Source organism: Hypanus sabinus, chromosome 2, assembly GCF_030144855.1.
Source record: "Hypanus sabinus isolate sHypSab1 chromosome 2, sHypSab1.hap1, whole genome shotgun sequence".
In the NCBI taxonomy this organism is placed as follows: domain Eukaryota; kingdom Metazoa; phylum Chordata; class Chondrichthyes; order Myliobatiformes; family Dasyatidae; genus Hypanus; species Hypanus sabinus.
In genome coordinates, this window is record NC_082707.1 from 23559290 (window position 1) to 23577114 (window position 17825).

Consider the following 17825-nt stretch of genomic DNA (forward strand, 5'->3'; position numbering starts at 1 on the left):
AAGTTACAGGGAAAGGTTGAACAAGTTAGGTCTTTATTCTTTGGAGTGTAGAAGGTTGAGGGGGGACTTGATAGAGGTATTTAAAATCATGAGGGGGATAGACTGAGTTGACGTGGATAGGCTTTTTCCATTGACAGATTCAAACAAGGGGACATGAGTTGAGAGTTAGGTTGACATAAGTTGAGACAAAAGTTTAAGGGTAACACGAGGGGGAATTTCTTTACTCAGAGGGTGGTAGCTGTGTGGAACGAGTTTCCAGTAGAAGTGTTGGAGGCAGGTTCGGTATTGTCATTTAAAGTAAAATTGGATAGGTATATGGACAGGAAAGGAATGGAGGGTTATGGGCTGAGTGCAGGTCGGTGGGGCTAGGTGAGAGTAAGTGTTCAGCATGGACTAGAAGGGCCGAGATGGCCTGTTTCCGTGCTGTAGTTGTTATATGGTTATAGGTGGAATCAATGCTGAGAATCAATAGGTCCTCCAACGATGCTGAATGACATGGACTTGTGCATTGAGTGGGTTTCTCAAGATTTCTAACATCTTCAGGATCTCTTGTGTTTATGAGTTTTAGGAAAATTTTGAATGCAACCCTCAAATGAGGTAGCGGTGGGAAACATGGCCTGGATTCAGTCCGCCTCTCTAATGCTTCCCTTACCCTGGACGAATACTTACGTTAAATGCATAACGGACATGCTGGGCAGACACCAGCACCTCTTCTTGTTGTAGTATGCTCTTGTTGTGAGTTCAGAATGAATGTCTGCTTGTGTACGTTTGGATCGTACTGCAGTGTAAGGTCAGCTCAGTTAATTTTCACATGGTTCCCGGCTCCCCGCTCAGTGGAGCTGTTTCTGAAGACAGCGCCAGCCATGAAGGACTGAACCCAGATCACAGGAGCCAGGAAGAAGCAACTCTACCAGCAGCGTCACTGTGCTGAGCCCCATTATTTGCCCAGAGTGTCCCCAACACAGACTTGTGTACCACAGTTTGAGGGCAGTCAGCACCTCCCTGGTAAATTTGGTGGGTTTAAAAGATTATAACATAGTGACATCTGGGATCGCAGTGAAGTGATTTAAAGAGAAAGGGTGATCTCTAATCCCTTCTCAACTTGGGAGTGGCTGCAGGCAATGATCAGATTGTTTCAAAGCTCATAATAATATGATAAACTATTGGAACGTCACCAGACACCTGTGTCATGCAAATTTTAGGATGAAAGCAGAAAACTGAGTTTTACACAGCAGTCACCTGTTGGTAATTTGGGCTGGACAAGGTATATATGACTGTCCAATCTACTTGGGGTGTCAGGCAATCCGAGGTAAACGATGGAAGGACTTCTGTTCCTGGGGCTTGTTGCAGTGATTTCGGAAGCATTTCGCATTGGAAAGCACTCCAGGTAAGGAACGTCCCTGCATGTGTTGTAGACGTGATGGAACTGGGGAATTGTCCCAGACAAACTTAATCTGACTTTATTTTTTTGTTCTATAAGTGATAAAGTTTTGCGCCTGAGACCTGGAAATGAACAGCACGTCCAGTTCTTAAGGACCATGGCTGATATTGAGAAGGTAAATATTTCTTATTGCCAGATGAAGCTGAAGTCAGTGCAGATAAACTAAAGAACTAATTGGGTTCTTTCTGTGCACGTAGGTGGATTTCTGGTTGCCAACCTGGGCAGAGTTGTTGATGATAAACTCGACTGCGGAAATCAGGGTCCCTGGAGAGTGGGTTTCCGAAATGCTAAGTGAGATGGAGGAGATTGGATTAAAATATGAGTCAGTTTCAGGTTCCCGTCTAAACATTCATCAAGTCTTATCATTGTTTAATAACTCCATTTCTACTGGAAATGAAACAATGCTTTGTCTCCTACAGGGTATTAAATGAAAACCTGCAAGTCTTGATTACAGGCCAGTTTGATGAGACGTGTTCAAAAGCAAACTACAGTTACGAAAATTATCACAGTTGGGAAGAGGTAAAATGAATTTTAATGCAGGATTGTTTTGAATTGTGTGGTTTGATGTTGGATTGTTGGTAGCCATTTGAGTAGAGAACTAGTACTCTCAGATCTACTCTGTTATTTGATTTGGTCTGCAGAGGAACTTCACTCACTTCCTCTGGCTAGAAACTTGCTGAACTCCCTAGTGATACAGACGCCTGGAAGGAAAATAGGTATTAGCACAAATTGTTGGGCTTTACTGTGTTATTAGTATCCTTTAATAATCATGTTTTCTTTCCAGAAATGGACAATGAAATGTAGCTAATTATGTCAATCTAACATTGACCCATCACACTTTGACTTTCAGGTGCTCAGAAAACTGTTTCTATTCTCTAGACCATCCAGTAATATTTCTAACATAAAGATGCTTTGTGTATGTTGTTCTATCTCTTCTGGAGCACCTTTCCATGGTCAGCAAAGTGGTCCTGATGTTTTCTAACAGAAGAGCCAAGGATCACATCTCAGGTGCTGGTTATGGTTGAACTCAGGGTCAAGAATCTCACAATAAATTGTGATTACGTTGGACCATTGGCCAAGAATTGCATCACAGGTGATGGCTATTACCATCAGGGTAAAGAATCTCATTAGAGGTGCTGGTTATGGTGGACCTCAGGGCCCAGAATCTCTTTAGAATTGTTGGTTATGGTGGACCTCAGGGCCAAGAATCTCTTCAGAGGTGTTGGCTATGGTGAACCTCAAGGCGAATAATTTCGTTAGAGGTGCTGGTTATGGTGGACCTCAGGGCCAAGAATCTCTTCAGGGGTGTTGGCTATGGTGGACCTCAGAGTAGTGCAGTTGCTGTGGACCCTTTGTTGTTCTTGTCAGTTGGTGAGCGTCTGGTTTTCTGTGGAACACTGACCAAGAAGTTCTTTTCAAGATCCTTGAGAACTTCAAGGCTGATTTTCTTCCACAATGCTTCCTTGTCTATTGTTGTTTTAGGACCAGGGTAATACAGAGAACAGAAGCCAGTCTTTGAGTTATCAATACCTGTTCTGCAGGGAATGTAATTATCTTTCCGGAATCACCAAGTGACATGTTCAATAAACTGCTCAATACTAAAATCTTCTTTATCAGACTGACACATCCAAACTAACAGAATTACAGGTGCATCCAGAATCAATAAAGCTTTGATTATCAATTGCAGATTGAAGATTGGACTGCTAAAATAGCAAAAGACAACTCAAAGCTAATTTCTCGATTAGCAATTGGAAAGAGCTATGAGGGGAGAAACATCTATCTCCTCCAGGTAAGATCATGCTTAAATCACATTTATTGTCATGTGTACAAGTACCTTAATGTACAGATACAATGAAAATCTTTCTTGCAGTAGTATCCCAGGCACATTGGTATAAACAGCACATAGTACATACATTATATGTAAGCTATGCAAGGCAGTGCGAAGAGAGAGTAAAAATGATTGCAAAAGCAAGAGCTAAGTCCAAAGAACTAAAACACAATCAGAGCAAGTCCATGGCAGTGCAGTCTTCCATTGCTAAGGTAGTGTTAGGACTGTGCAGCTCTGCAGATGCTGGAAATCCTAGCAACACGCACAAAATGCTAGAGGAACTCAGCAGGCCAGACAGCATCTAGGAAGAGAGTACAGTCAATGTTTTGGGCTAAATTGTTGATTTGGCTCCATCCAAGAACCTGATGGCTCTAGGAGAGTAGCTGTCCCTGAACCTGGTGATGTTGGGCTTCAGGCTTCTGAACCTCCTGCCTGACAGTAGAAGTGCAAAGAGAGCATGGCTAGGAGGGCAGGGATCCTTAGTGGCTAGATGTTGCCTTTAAAACCAATATTCCACATGGGTGGTGAAGGAGCTTTGAAGGAACTCTGATCTACCCTGTCAACTTGCATCCAATAGCAATGGCCGAATTTGCTAGACCTAAGGTGGTGGATTTTGGAAATGTTGAGCAACACACACAAATGCAGGAGGAATTCAGCAATTTGGGCAGCATCTATGGAGAAGAATAAACAGTCAAAATTTCAGACAAGAATCATCATGTTGACCCTTTTTTCCCCTCCATAGATGCTGTCCCCTCCACTGATGCTGCCTGACTTTCTGACTTCCTCCAGCTTTTTGTGGATGTTATGCAACAGCTGAATTTTCTCTCTCAGATATAGGAGTGACAATGCTGGCTTAATCTAGAGGCCATTGGAGAGCAGTTTTAGAATTAAGGGAAGAGGGCTGAAAGAGGGTTGATGTTTTAGTGGCATTGGTGAGGTTGGTGAGATCATAATCATTCTACCTTTGGTCCAGGTTTGAGGGGATTTCCCACCTTTAGTGAAACACAACCAAAAGAACACCTGAATCTGCAAGAGGTAATCCTCTTAGATAGTTGGGCAGATACCCCTGCTGCACACCCACCTTCCGCCCCTCCCCACCACCTATGGAACTTTCTACCACAATTGTCCAGAAACTCCTCCCAGATAGAGTCCCCTAGAACCTCCTCTAGAATGATACTCTCTCTCCCAATGCGCTGATAGCCTTCAGAGGGTTTCAGATGATCCACCATCTTATCAGTGGGCTGGAATTTCAGTTAGATTCTGCAGGGCATTTAGAAACCATCCCATCAAAGGTTCCAGAATTCATATCCAAGCCCTACTCCTGCCCCAGGCAGAACTTGTCTCTGGCTCAATTTGAGATCTACATTTTCTGACAAAGAACAGCAGAAAGGATGCAGCTGAGGGATGGAGAGTCACTTCTGGAGATGTGTGAGTCAAGTATTTATACACAGAGAATAGTGGATGCCTGGAATGCACTGTTTGGACTGATGATGGTGGAAAATAGGATAAAGGCATTTAACAGGCTTCTTAAATAGGGTCATGAATGTGCTGATAATGGAGGGATATGGATATGTAAGCAGAGGTGATTCTTTTTTTAGGTAGTTAATTACTAGTTTAATTACATCATGTGCAACATTGTGGGCATTACAATGTTGTGCAGTACTAAAAACTTGATTACACTTGATCGTACTGGCTGGGAATTTGATTATAACCTCCAATTCCCTTCTTCAAGGTTGGCAAGAGAAAGGGTGTGGCGAAACCTGCCATCTTCATGGAATGTGGGATCCACGCCCGGGAATGGATTTCTCCCGCCTTTTGCCAGTGGTTTGTGAAGGAGGTCAGTGGAGAAACCTCAGCTGTGCAATTTAGTTACAGAAGCTTTCTTACTGATATTGAGAAACACACAATTCATTCTGAATCCATTATATTTCGTAGGCTGTTGAATCCCATGAAACTGGCTCCCCACTGGAGACACTTCTCAATGAATTGGATTTCCTGGTTGTTCCAGTTGTAAATGTGGATGGTTACTCTTACACCTGGACTGGGGTAAGCATCATTGTGTAAAATATTGTGTATGTCATTCCATTTAGCTGAGCATTAGCTTGGTTTTCCAATCTGCATGACTTACCTATTCATCTGTCTGGTCATAGGCCAGGAATCCACTGCAATGTTATTTTCTTTCCATATCTACAATATTCTAATTCATATACAGGGGTCCCTCCCTTTACAAAGGTAGAATATTCCTATGAAACCTTTCTTAAGCCGAAATGACGTAAAGCGAAGAACCATTAATTTATATGGGGAAAATTTTTCATAAAAGCAAAAATCCTCTTTGTAATGTGAAAACAGGTTACTAATGTAGGTCTTTTGTAAAAGTGAAGTGGCATAAAGCGAACACTCGTAACGTGGAGGACACCTGTATCCTCCACGTTGCCCTAGTCATTGGATAAAACTCAAGTTCCTTCATTCACGAGGTTATTCAACTCTATTCAAGAAATGGGTGGAGGAGTATGCCTCTACTAAATGAGGTGCAAGGCACTCCTTCCCTCTGCTGGGCAAAATGTAGCACCTTCTTAGCCCCCCACCCCAATCAGGCTCACGTGAAACCATGGTGGATTAGTGGTGGATTAGTGGATGTTTGTACAAGTAGCTTTTGCATATCACAAGTCCTGGTTATGCAGCCACTGACACCAGGCAAAACAATCGCTGAAGAGTATTGATAATGGTTGTGGTCACCCATCTTGTAAAGACACTGCCCAGAAGAAGGCAATGGCAAAGCACCTCTGTAGAATTTGCCAAGAACAGTCATGGTTATGGAGACAATGTCGTAGTGATGATGATGATGATATAGGAGTGAAGTGCTAGATTGATCTTATAGCAGGTTAAAGGGTACTTGCAACAGCATCACAGGCACGTAGTATCAGATAAGCAGGATTCACTAGAAAAACTAAGCATAAGTTAAGCATAATTTATTCACAAGTTTTGCAATGAAACACAGAACAAAGAGCAAATCCATTTTAGTGCAGAGTGATCAGAGAGGTCATCGTGCTGCTAACTGGATGCTGATTAAGGTTTTGTGGGTTTTCAACCAAAGAGTTGAAGGTGAACCTGGTCTGACGTGTTTAATCAGGCAGAGACATTCGTTCTGATACAGAAAAAAAATTAGCCAGCTCAGCAGACACTAAATATTGCAATTCCCCCTGCATGTGTTATAATACGTGGAATTTTCTGAATTACTCTTCTTGGTGAGCCCAGTTCTGTTTCACGTGCTGCTCTTATTAAGCTAATCTGAAAGTGGATTAGTTTTAACACGTAAGCTCATCTCAGGTGTAAAACATCACACTCTCTCTGCTTGCTCTGAATTGTCAAACTGTTCTGTCACATCCAGTGGTGGATGAGAAGAAACAAATATGGAAACTGATGGAAACACTCAGTAGTTCAGGCAGCATCTGTGGAGGGCAAATGGAGTTAATGCTTCAGGTGAATAACCTTCATAGAACTCAATTTTGATGAAGGGTCTTCGACTTGAATCATCAGTTCTATTTCTTTCTCTGCAGATGTTATCTGATTAGCTGAATGTTTCTGGAATTTTCTATCTTTGTTTCAGATTTCTAGCACTTGCAATGATTTTACTTCAGTTTCTAGATGGAGAGAAACTGTTCAGATAAATAGTTTAAAGGAAACATGGGGGGGGGGGGGGAACTTCACTCAGAGGAGTGAGAGTGTGGAAAGCACGAACAATGGAAGTGATGGACCCGGGTTCAATTTCAACATTTACGAAAGGTTTGCATGGATGGGAGGGGTGTGGAGGGTTATGGCCCAAGGACAGATCAAGGCACTTGCCAAAATAACAGTTTACATAGACTGGATGGGCTGAAGGGCCTGTTTCTGTGTTGTAGTGCTCTATGACAATGATTCTAAGCACTCGGGTATCTGAACCACCGAAACTGGAGGCTTTCCTAGTTACAGAGGACAGCAATGCATTAGAGGTGTATAGGATGTTGGGAGGCACTTATAAAGTGGATAGCCAAAAACTTATTTCCCAGCACAGAAGCAGCTGATGTGAAGGAACATTCTGGAGCAGTGTATTAGTGGGGGTGGGGGCGTATATCAGAGCAAACACGAGGAAATCTGCAGATGCTGGAAATTCAAACAACACACACAAAATGCTGGTGGAACACAGCAGGCCAGGCAGCGTCTATAAGGGGAAGCACCGTCGACGTTTTGGGCCGAGACCCTTCGTCAAGATTAACTGAAAGGAAAGATACTAAAAGATTTGAAAGTATTGGGGGGAGGGGGAAATGCGAAATGATAGGAGAAGGCTGGAGGGGGTGGGATGAAGCTAAGAGCTGGAAAGGTGATTGGCGAAAGTGATACAGAGGAATCAGGGAAAGGATCATGGCACGGGAGGCCTCAGGAGAAAGAAAGGGGGAGGGAGGAGCACCAGAGGGAGATGAAGAACAGGCAGGGTGATGGGCAGAGAGAGAGGGAAAAAAAAACAACTAAATATGTCAGGGATGGGGTAAGAAGGGGAGGAGGGGCATTAATGGAAGTTAGAGAAGTCAATGTTCATGCCATCAGATTGGAGGCTGCCCAGCCGGTAAATAAGGTGTTGTTCCTCCAACCTGTGTGTGGCTTCATCTTGACAGTAGAGGAGGCCATGGATAGACATATCAGAATGGGAATGGGACGTGGAATTAAAATGTGTGGCCACTGGGAGATCCTGCTTACTCTGGTGGACCGAGCGTAGGTGTTTAGGGAAACGGTCTCCCAGTCTGCGTTGGGTCTCGCCAATATATAAAAGGCCACACTGGGAGCACCGGACGTAGTATACCACACAGCTGACTCACAGGTGAAGTGTCGCCTCACCTGGAAGGACTGTCTGGGACCCTGAATGGTGGTGAGGGAGGAAGTGTAAGGGCAGGTGTAGCACTTGTTCTGTTTACAAGGATAAGTGCCAGGAGGGAGATCGGTGGGAAGGGATGGTGGGGACGAGTGGACAAGGGAGTTGAATAGGGAACGATCCCTGCAGAAAGCAGAAGGGGGAGGGGAGGGAAAGACGTGTTTGGTAGTGGGATCCCATTGGAGGTGGCGGAAGTTATGGAGAATTATACGTTGAACCTGGAGGCTGGTGGGGTGGCAGGTGAGGACAAGGGGAACCCTATTCCGAGTGGGGTGGCAGGCAGATGGGGTGAGGGCAGATGTGTGGCCATGGCCTCCTCTACTGTCAAGATGAAGCCACAGTCAGGTTGGAGGAACAACACCTTATATACCGGCTGGGTAGCCTCCAACCTGATGGTATGAACATTGGCTTCTCTAATTTCCATTAATGCCCCTCCTCCCCTTCTTACCCCATCCCTGACATATTTAGTTGGTTTTTTTCCTCTCTCTCTGCCCATCACCCTGCCTGTTCTCCATCTCCCTCTGGTGCTTCCCCCTCTCCCTTTCTTTCTCCAGAGTCCTCCTGTCCCTCCCTTCTCCAGCTCTGTATCACTTTCGCCAATCACCCTTCCAGCTCTTAGCTTCATCCCACCCCCTCCGGTCTTCTCCTATCGTTTCGCATTTCCCCCTCCCCCAACTACTTTCAAATCTCTTAGTATCTTTCCTTTCAGTTAGTCCTGATGAAGTGTCTTGGCCTGAAATGTCGACAGTGCTTCTCCTTATAGATGCTGCCTGGCCTGCTGAGCTCCACCAGCATTTTGTGTGTGTTGGGTGGGGGGGGGGGATATCAGATGTAAGTTCTTTACACAGAGAGTGGTGGGAGCACAGCAAGCTCTGCTGGGGTGGTGCTAGAGGTAGATACATTAGTGATATTTAAGACACTTAGATGGGCACATGTTTGATAGAAAAATTAGGTCTGTGTGGGAGTGAAGTGTGAGATTCATCTTAGAGTAATTAAGAAGGTCAGTACAACATTGCGGCTGAAGGCCTTATACTGTGCTATTACTAACTGTGGTCCTTGTTAATCCAGGGATAATGTGCTGAGGTGCTGCACCATTAAATCATAATTATTGCACTGGAAGGAAATGGCACAGATTGAAAGTCTGCATAAATTATACCTGTAACGAAGAAGCCAACTAGTATTTTAGCCAATTACGTGCCTGTTCTCTGTGTTTTGTGTGTAGAATCGATTCTGGAGGAAAACACGCTCCAAGTATCCTGGCAATAGCTGTACAGGCACCGACCCCAACCGAAACTTTGCTGCCAAATGGTGCTGTGAGTTTATCCATTTTAATCGAGACCTTCTGCGTGAGGGGTAGCGAGCCTAGCTTTGAAATCGTTTCAGGAATTATGTTTGTGGGAAGGAACGATGCCAAAGAATCAGAATTTGATCATTCCTGCTGCTCTAGCGTTGACACCCAATGTTCATCCAGGATTATATTGGGTGGTTCAGCTGTGAATTTCAGAGATCAGGCCCAGGCTATTTCCACTCTGAAATGTGTGTGTGAGGCAGGAAGTGACTCCTGGACAGTTGAATGGCATTGACAGTTTTTACAGGGAGTCAGTGGTCCCATGAGGATATCAGGCCTGCAGAAACCTCACAACGGAAAGGAGAATGCTTAGAGTTCACAATCCTTTCCCTTCATATCTAGTCCTTTGACAAATAGGCCTGACTTCACATTCTGTGACTGCTTTCTGCTGAAATGCAATTAAGATCAGAAATACGTTTGAACGTTGTTGTGGCTTAATGGGGAAATGTGAAGAAAACTCCGTTAGTTTTGGGATATGTCCATCCCGCTGCCCAAGAGAAGCAGTTAAAATCTTTTTGATGTCTACTTTGAAGAAGCTGGCCTTCTCAACAGGATTTCTGTGAGACCCTCTCGCATTGCTCCCCTGTAATCACTGCTCTTCGATTACATTCTTGCCCAGACTCGATACTACAGACAGTTTTGGGAAATGTATGGTAATGCATTTTGGTAAAAGGGACAATAGTGCAGACTATTATCTAAATGGGAGCAAGTTCAAACATCAGATTTGCAAAGGAACTTAGGAGTCCTTGTGCAAGACTCCCAGAAGGTTAATTCACAGGTTGAGTCTGTGGTAAAGAAGGCAAATGCAATGTTGGCATTTATTTAAAGGGGGAACAGAATTTAAAAATAAGGAGATAATGTTGAAACTTTCTAAGACACTAGTCAGGCTGCACTTGGAGTATTGTCAACAGTTTTGGTCCACCTATCTCAAAAAAGGATGTATTGGCATTGGAAAGAGTCCAGAGGAAGTTCATGAGGATGATTCCAGGAATGTAGGGGTTAACACCTGAGGAGCGTTTGGCAGCTTTGAGCCTGTACTCACTGGAATTTAGAAGAGTAGATGGGGATCTTATTGAAACCTACTGAATGTTGAAAAGACTTGATAAGGTGGATGTGGAGAGGATGTTTCCTCTGGTGGGGGTATCCACAGTTAGGTTGCACAGCCTCAGAATTGAGGGGTGACCTTTTAGAACAGAAGTGAGGAGGAAATTTTTTTTAGTCGCAGAGTGGTGAATTTGTGGAATGTTCTGCCACATGCTGAGGTTGATGCTAAGTCAATGGCTATATTCAAAGCACAAGTTTGGTCAGGGCATCAAGGAATATGGTGAGAGGGCAGGTGTATGGGGTTGAATGTGATCAGATTGCAGTCATGATGAAATGTTGGAGTGGACTCGATGGGCTGAATGGCCTACTTCTGCTCCAGTGACTTATGGTCTTATGTCCTTCTTAATGAACTCCCCAATTTCAGATAAAAATTGAGCAGGTTAGGCAGCATCTACGGCGAGCACCCTTCATCAGGACTAAAAAGGAATTTCCACAGCAATTTGAGTATAATCCTGACCTCTGGTGCCATCTGTGTGGGGCTGTGACTGAATGTGTTTCCTCTGGGTGCTCTGGAGTCCTCCCAGAAAGCAGCAATGTGCAGGCTGGGAGATGAACAGGCCATGGAAAATCCTCCCAAATACATAAAAGTGAGAGTATGGGGGATCTGGGAATGTGGGAGAATACATTAGGATTATTGAGAGGCTGTTGATAGGGTAAAATTGCAGTCAACAGGATGAGTTGCAACAAAAAAGGCAGACAGAATTGAAAAGGATCAATATTGGACAGAAAGTGTTATATTTGAATGCGCACAGTATACAGAATAAGGTAGGTGAACTTGTAACACAGTTGCAAATTGGCATGTATGATGTTGTAGGTATCAATGAATCATAGCTGAAAGACGATTATAACTGGGAACTTAATGTCCAAGGGTGCACTTTGTATCAAACAGATAGGTTGGAAGGCAGAGGGGGCCAGTTGGTAAAAGATGAAATCAAATCATTAGAAAGAGGTGACATAGGGTCAGAACGTGTTGAATCATTGTAGATAGAGCTAAGGGCTTGTAAGGGTAAAAAGACCCTGATGGGAGTTGTATACAGACCCCCAAACAGTAGTAAGAATGTGGTTCACAAATTGCAATGGGAGATGGAAAATGAACGCTAAAAGGGCAATGTCACAATAGCCATGGGAGATTTCAATATGGAGGGAGATTGAGCAAATCAATTTGGTGCTGGATAACAGGAGGGGGAACTTCTAGAGTGCCTACGAGTTGGCTTTTTAGAGCAGCTCGTGGTTGAGCCCACTCGAGGATCAGCTATTCTGGATTGGGTGTTGTGTAATGAGCAAGGATTGACTAGAGAGCTTAAGGTAAAAGAACCCTTAGGAGAAAGTGATCAAATTCACCCTGAAATTTGAGAAGGAGAAGCTAAAGCCAGATGTATCAGTATTACAGTGGAGTAAAGTGGAATTACAGAGGAATGAGAGAGGAGTTGGCCAGAATTGATTGGAAAATAAAACTGGCTTAACAGTGAAAGGTGACGAGTTTAAGGGGAATATGAGGGGAAACATCTTCACTAGAGGGAGTGTGGGATTAGTTGCCAGTACAAGTGACCCATGCGAACTTGATTTCACCATTCAAAAGAAGTTTGGATAGGTACATGAATAGTAGGAATATGGAGGGCTAGGATCCTGGTGCAGGTCATTGGGAATAGTCAGTTTAAATGGTTTTCGGCATGGACTACATGGACCTACACTCTACACTTTTATGCTGTATTTCCCTATGACTCTATAAGTTGCTTGATGAAGATGTTAGATGGTTAACATGGACTTGATGGGTTGAAGGGCTTGTCTCCTCGCCATATGACCCTATAGATTCTTGACAATAAGTTTTCTGATCCACAGCCATTGGTGCCTTGAATAATCCATGCTCTAACGTTTACTGTGGCCCATTCGTGGAATCTGAATCAGAAGTCAAAGCTGTTGCAGATTTTGTCCGTGACCACCTTCAGCACATCAAGGCGTATCTTGCGATCCACTCATACTCCCAGCTTCTTCTGTTTCCCTATAGCTACACCTTTTCATACTCACAACATCATGAAGAGCTGGTAAGTTGTGTGAATTATGGATAAGTTTAAAGCCAATGTAGAAATCTCTTTGTTTACTTGAGAAAATGTCTGATGTATGAATGCAACATTTAGAACTAGGTTAACAAGAGAAAAAGATTGACTCAAATTTCAAAGTGCATTCATTAGCAAGGTACGTATACTGTATCAATCTTGAGATTTGTCCTTTTACAGGTAACCACAAAGCAAAGAAATACAATAGAACCCATTAAAAAAACACACACAAAACAAGGATTATCAAACACACATTGTGTGAAAGAAAAATGGTGCAAACTATAAAAACGTAAACAAAAACCACACAGGAAAACGTCTCCGAAAGTGAGTCCACAGCCACAGAGCCAGTTCAGCGATACAGCAAGTGCCAATGGTTACAGGCCAGTTCAGCGATACAGCAAGTGCCAATGGTTACAGGCCAGTTCAGCGATACAGCAAGTGCCAATGGTTACAGGCCAGTTCAGCGATACAGCAAGTGCCAATGGTTACAGGCCAGTTCAGCGATACAGCAAGTGCCAATGGTTACAGGCCAGTTCAGCGATACAGCAAGTGCCAATGGTTACAGGCCAGTTCAGCGATACAGCAAGTGCCAATGGTTACAGGCCATAGCTGCAGAGTCAATTCCACACTGAAACAAGTAAACCTTGTAGAGCAGTAAGCTGAACACCAGTTTGCCCTTTGCCCTTTAGCCTTGATGCCTAGATCAAATTGCACAAATATTTAAAAAATGTGAACAAAAACACATGGAGTGTGAAGGAATTAAAGTGAGTCACCAGCTTTGGAGCCTGATCAGTACTGAGGCAAATAAAGCCCGTCCAGGAGTTTGATGGTTGCAGGGCAATACCTGCCCTCAAATCTGGCAGCATGGGAGCCAAGTCTCTTGCACCTCCCACCAACGATACCAGTGAGAAAAGAGCAAAACCAGTCAAATGCAGGCAGATGGTGCTGAACACCTGTTCATTTTCTGCTCTTTTCCTCAAGAATTTAAATTTTGCTCAATGCTTTAATTGGTGCACAGTAATGGAGGTGGCCATTGGTTTGCCTTCTTCCATCAGGCCTCAATGCAGTGTACATCCCCAGCGATGGCTCCCCCAACCATACCTGCACTCTGGAGAGTCTAGTGCGCTTGATCCCCCAACAGATCGCTTAGGAGACTCATCTCTGCAGTTAGGAGCTCTGGCTTTCTTTTGCTTGTGTTCTTTCTTAACCTCCCCTCATTAGCCTGTCAAACAGATGGCTTCATCTACTGCTCCACAATCCTGGCTTTGTCCAATCCTCACTCACTTTGCAACAAAAAATGAAAATCTGCTTCCCGCTTCCCTGTTCCGTAAAAAGAGCCTCAGTTTAAACCATTGACTCTTTTTCCCTTTCCACAGATGGTGTTTGACCTCCAAGTGTTTCTATCATTTTCTGTTTTTATTTCAGATTTCCAACATCCACAGTTTTTAATCTGATGTTCATTAGCAAGTATTTATCAGAGTATCTACATTCATGCTCCACATCTCCCCTTTATTAAGCCGAGTGTCTTCTTTGCCTGTATGCTATCAGCTTTCCCTGTTGCCTTCATAGATTTAAGTGGGTTTGATTCTGAAGATCCAAAAAAATGCCATAATTTGATATATGGACATGTTGTCATTTCTCTTCCCAACATCCATCAAATTGAGATTTACTGTGGTAATTTAATCTATAGGTTGTCTTTGTTGCAATGGGTGGGTTTCACATTATGCTGACAGACGTGATATCATGAGTGATCATAACACCAGCAGATAACTTCACTCACCTCAACTCCAAACTGATTTCACAAGTTTAACAACGCTACATCTCATATTCCCAATATAATCTATCTTAAATGATATTTAATTATCATTTATCTAGTTATTAATCTATTTATTTATCATTTTCTCTGCATAGGTTGCTTTCTTTTGCACAGCGGTTGTCTGTCAGTATTTGTATCTAATTTTATCATTGCTTCTGTTGTATTTCTGTGTTCTACTGTGACTGCTTGTAAGAAGATGAATCTCACGATAATATGTTGTGACATTCTCCTACTTTGACAATAAATTTACTTTGAACTTTGCAAAGTGTTTGCCCTTGGGGTGATTGTGTTGATCCAACGTACTTAGTAAAACAGAGGGCTATAAGTAAGCCTAGTAATTTCTAAGGTAGGGACATGTTCGGCACAACTTTGTAGTGTTACGTACCCCATAACTGGGTCACTTACCAGCAAAGATAGAGAGGTCCGTTGAAGTCTGATGGTACTATCTTTAACAGTATTTATTGATAAAAATACACAAAAATAATATCAATGCAAACATACAGATGATATATGTCGTCAATACTAAATCTAAAAGTGCGGGTATAATAATAATCGATAAGGAATAGCTCTATCGTTGTCTAGGGGATAATGTATTGTCCGATGGAAATATAAAACTCACTGTTAGTTCATTCAAGCTGCAGCTTTTTGGTTGGAGAGAAAGACGGATTAAAACTTGTCCGTTCCTTTTATGAGGTCAATCCTTCGAGAGTCGTTGGGAGATGATTTCCCTGTTGTTAGTAAAAACCGTTCTTCCTTGGTAAAGGCCACCGATTCCGGGGCAAATGGAAACGGACGCACGTGGCCTTCCCACCGGCTTTCGCTATTACGGGATCACTAGCGTTTCTTCTGGTGCGTCTGAGGGGCTGTTCCCACAGACCCTCTTTTATCCTGACTCACAGGGTCTCAGATGTCAATCCGGTTGAGATGATGCAGTCCCTCCACCAATCTCCCCCTTGGTTCATTGCCTGGGGGCTTCGATGCATCGTACAGGATGCAATACACAAGTCCGTCTCCAAGAGACAATAGCCGGTATCAATGGGTCCACCTTTCAGAGGCCAGGACACATTCCAACTCTTTGTTGATTCTGCATGTCTTTCTCTCATTTCCTGGGTCTCCTGAACTGACTCAATAGTGATCTTGCGATTCTCACAAAGGAGTGGGCTACCCCGCACCCTTCGGTCCCTCAGAGCTGTGGTACATTCATAGCAGTAGGCTGAAGGGCCTGTATTGTGCCATAAGTTTTTTATGTTTCTATGTTACTCTCATACCGGTAGTATTGCAGAGGCGGGCTTCTCCTCCTGGCCTCTCCAGAAAAGCTGCTTGATTGTGGGCACCATTCTGGAACAACAAACAGCAAACTAGATAGAATATAGGAGCAGCCCATCCTGTCTTTCAGTTTGATATTTTAGATAACCAAGGCTGTTTTTTTGTGATTTTATTTTAGAATGCCCTAGCTGGAAGTGTGGTTGCAAAATTGAGACACCTTCATGGAACTAATTATCGCTATGGTCCTGGAGTATCAACAATATGTAAGCACCCTATTATTGAATCATAGGATCACAGATTCCTTTAGGTTGTTATAGCTGGGAGTAGTAATGGGGATAAACTCCCATTATCTATTAAATGCTCCCAATGGTGTGCGCTGCAAACAACCTCTGAAAACCAAGTCCGACTCCTGGTCTTCATGTGTGGCTTCACTACTAAACCTGGTGGAACCGTTCCTCTTGCCAGGAAAAGAGGCAAAAGCAGGTTACTGGTGATTTAAAATGGGCTGCTTCGTATAAACAGGGCTTGTCAGCACATCTAGAAGAAGGAAAATTCTGATCTTAAAGCACTGCGCCTTATGGCTATACCCGCTCATGGCAAAGGCTTCAGGGGTAAACCTTGAGGGGAAAATATGGAGCTGGAGTCTCTAAGGCAGCCCTACATTGAGTTCAATGCTGACTAGCAACTCCTACGATGCTGCTGGTACCAAACTGTATCCAATTCTGCCGTTCCTTTGGGTTCATCATATGCATGGAGAGGGGAGCTTGCAACAAGGGGAATAACTTGCTCCATATTGTCTGGCCTTGGCTTGCATATCTAGGCAGCTAGGACATAACATCCATGGTCAACCCTGACCAACGGAGGCCTCAGAAAAAAAATCATGGAACAATACAGCATAGAGTCATTGCTCTCAACCTCAACAATGGAGTTTCTCTGTGATAGCAAATCCTAACGATTTCTAGTCTTCTTGTTAAAAAAAATTTCTTCTTGGGAAACATCTATGGCAGGCATAATGGCTACCAAGCCAGTCTCGTTTGCCACCCTTTGGCCCATATGCTTCAAAATCCTTGTCCATGTACATATCCAAATGTGTTTTGAAATTGTTTGATCTGTGTTTATTAATGAGTCCTAAATGCTCGATCTCATATGCTGAGGTTTCTACTTCTGCATCCTCTTGTCTGAGGAACCCTTTTCAAACCCTCCCAAACACCTCTCGATGCATTAAGTACAGTGTAGGGACTAATTATATATAAGGCTCTGAATGGGCCAGGAAGAGATACAGATCAATAACAGAGATATCTTAACCAGTCTCAGGGTCCAGAAGGCCTCAGTGCTGATGAAGGTTCTTGGCCTGAAACTTTGACTATTTACTCTTTTTCATAAACACAGCTTGGCCTGCTGAGTTCCTCCAGCATTTTGTGTGTGTTGCTTGGATTTCCAGCATCTGCAGACTTTCTCTCGTTTATCATGACAGACTTTATTTATTATACAAGTCATTCATTACATTGACCTCACTTAAGTGTGTTTTCTCTTTAGATCCTGCGGCTGGAAGTTCACCAGATTGGGCCCATGATCTTGGCATCAAATATGCATTTACCTTTGAACTCCGAGACACGGGTGAATATGGTTTCCTGTTGCCTGAGTCCCTGATCAAACCAACTTGTGAAGAGACTATGCTGGCAATCAACTACATCGCCACTTACATTTTCAACCATCTTTATTAAACCTCCTAATGATGGAGCAAATTTAAAGGTGAATGTAGGCTGAATTTATATTTAGAAATACAAGCAGTTTTGATTTTACAAGTGGAAATCTTTGTATTTTTTCACGTATTATGTCCTTGCACACATTCAGTAGGATAACATTCACCTTGGTTATTCGTCCTTGTCAGACTCATTCGATCATATCATGTAGGAGGAAGGCATTTGTCTCATGGTGTCTGTGATGGCTCTTTGAATAGAGGACACAATTAGCCCGAATTTCCTTCTGCAATGTTCCTTTTGTTAAAATTGCATATATATGTATTCAACTCCCTTGAAACTTGTTTGGATATTTTTGTTTCGTA

At 43.2% G+C, this 17825-nt stretch overlaps 1 protein-coding gene across 1 annotated transcript; it reads left to right on the plus strand.

The window, feature by feature from the left end:
• The first annotated feature begins 1316 nt into the window (after window positions 1-1316).
• LOC132404447 (carboxypeptidase B-like) lies at window positions 1317-17484 on the plus strand. The gene is made up of 11 exons (XM_059988589.1): window positions 1317-1387; window positions 1481-1556; window positions 1639-1763; window positions 1861-1960; window positions 3129-3230; window positions 5002-5106; window positions 5205-5315; window positions 9395-9485; window positions 12464-12666; window positions 15939-16023; window positions 17297-17484. Exons 1-11 carry the CDS (start codon window positions 1317-1319, stop codon window positions 17482-17484), a joined length of 1257 nt encoding a protein of 418 aa, XP_059844572.1.
• Window positions 17485-17825: the final 341 nt, after the last annotated feature.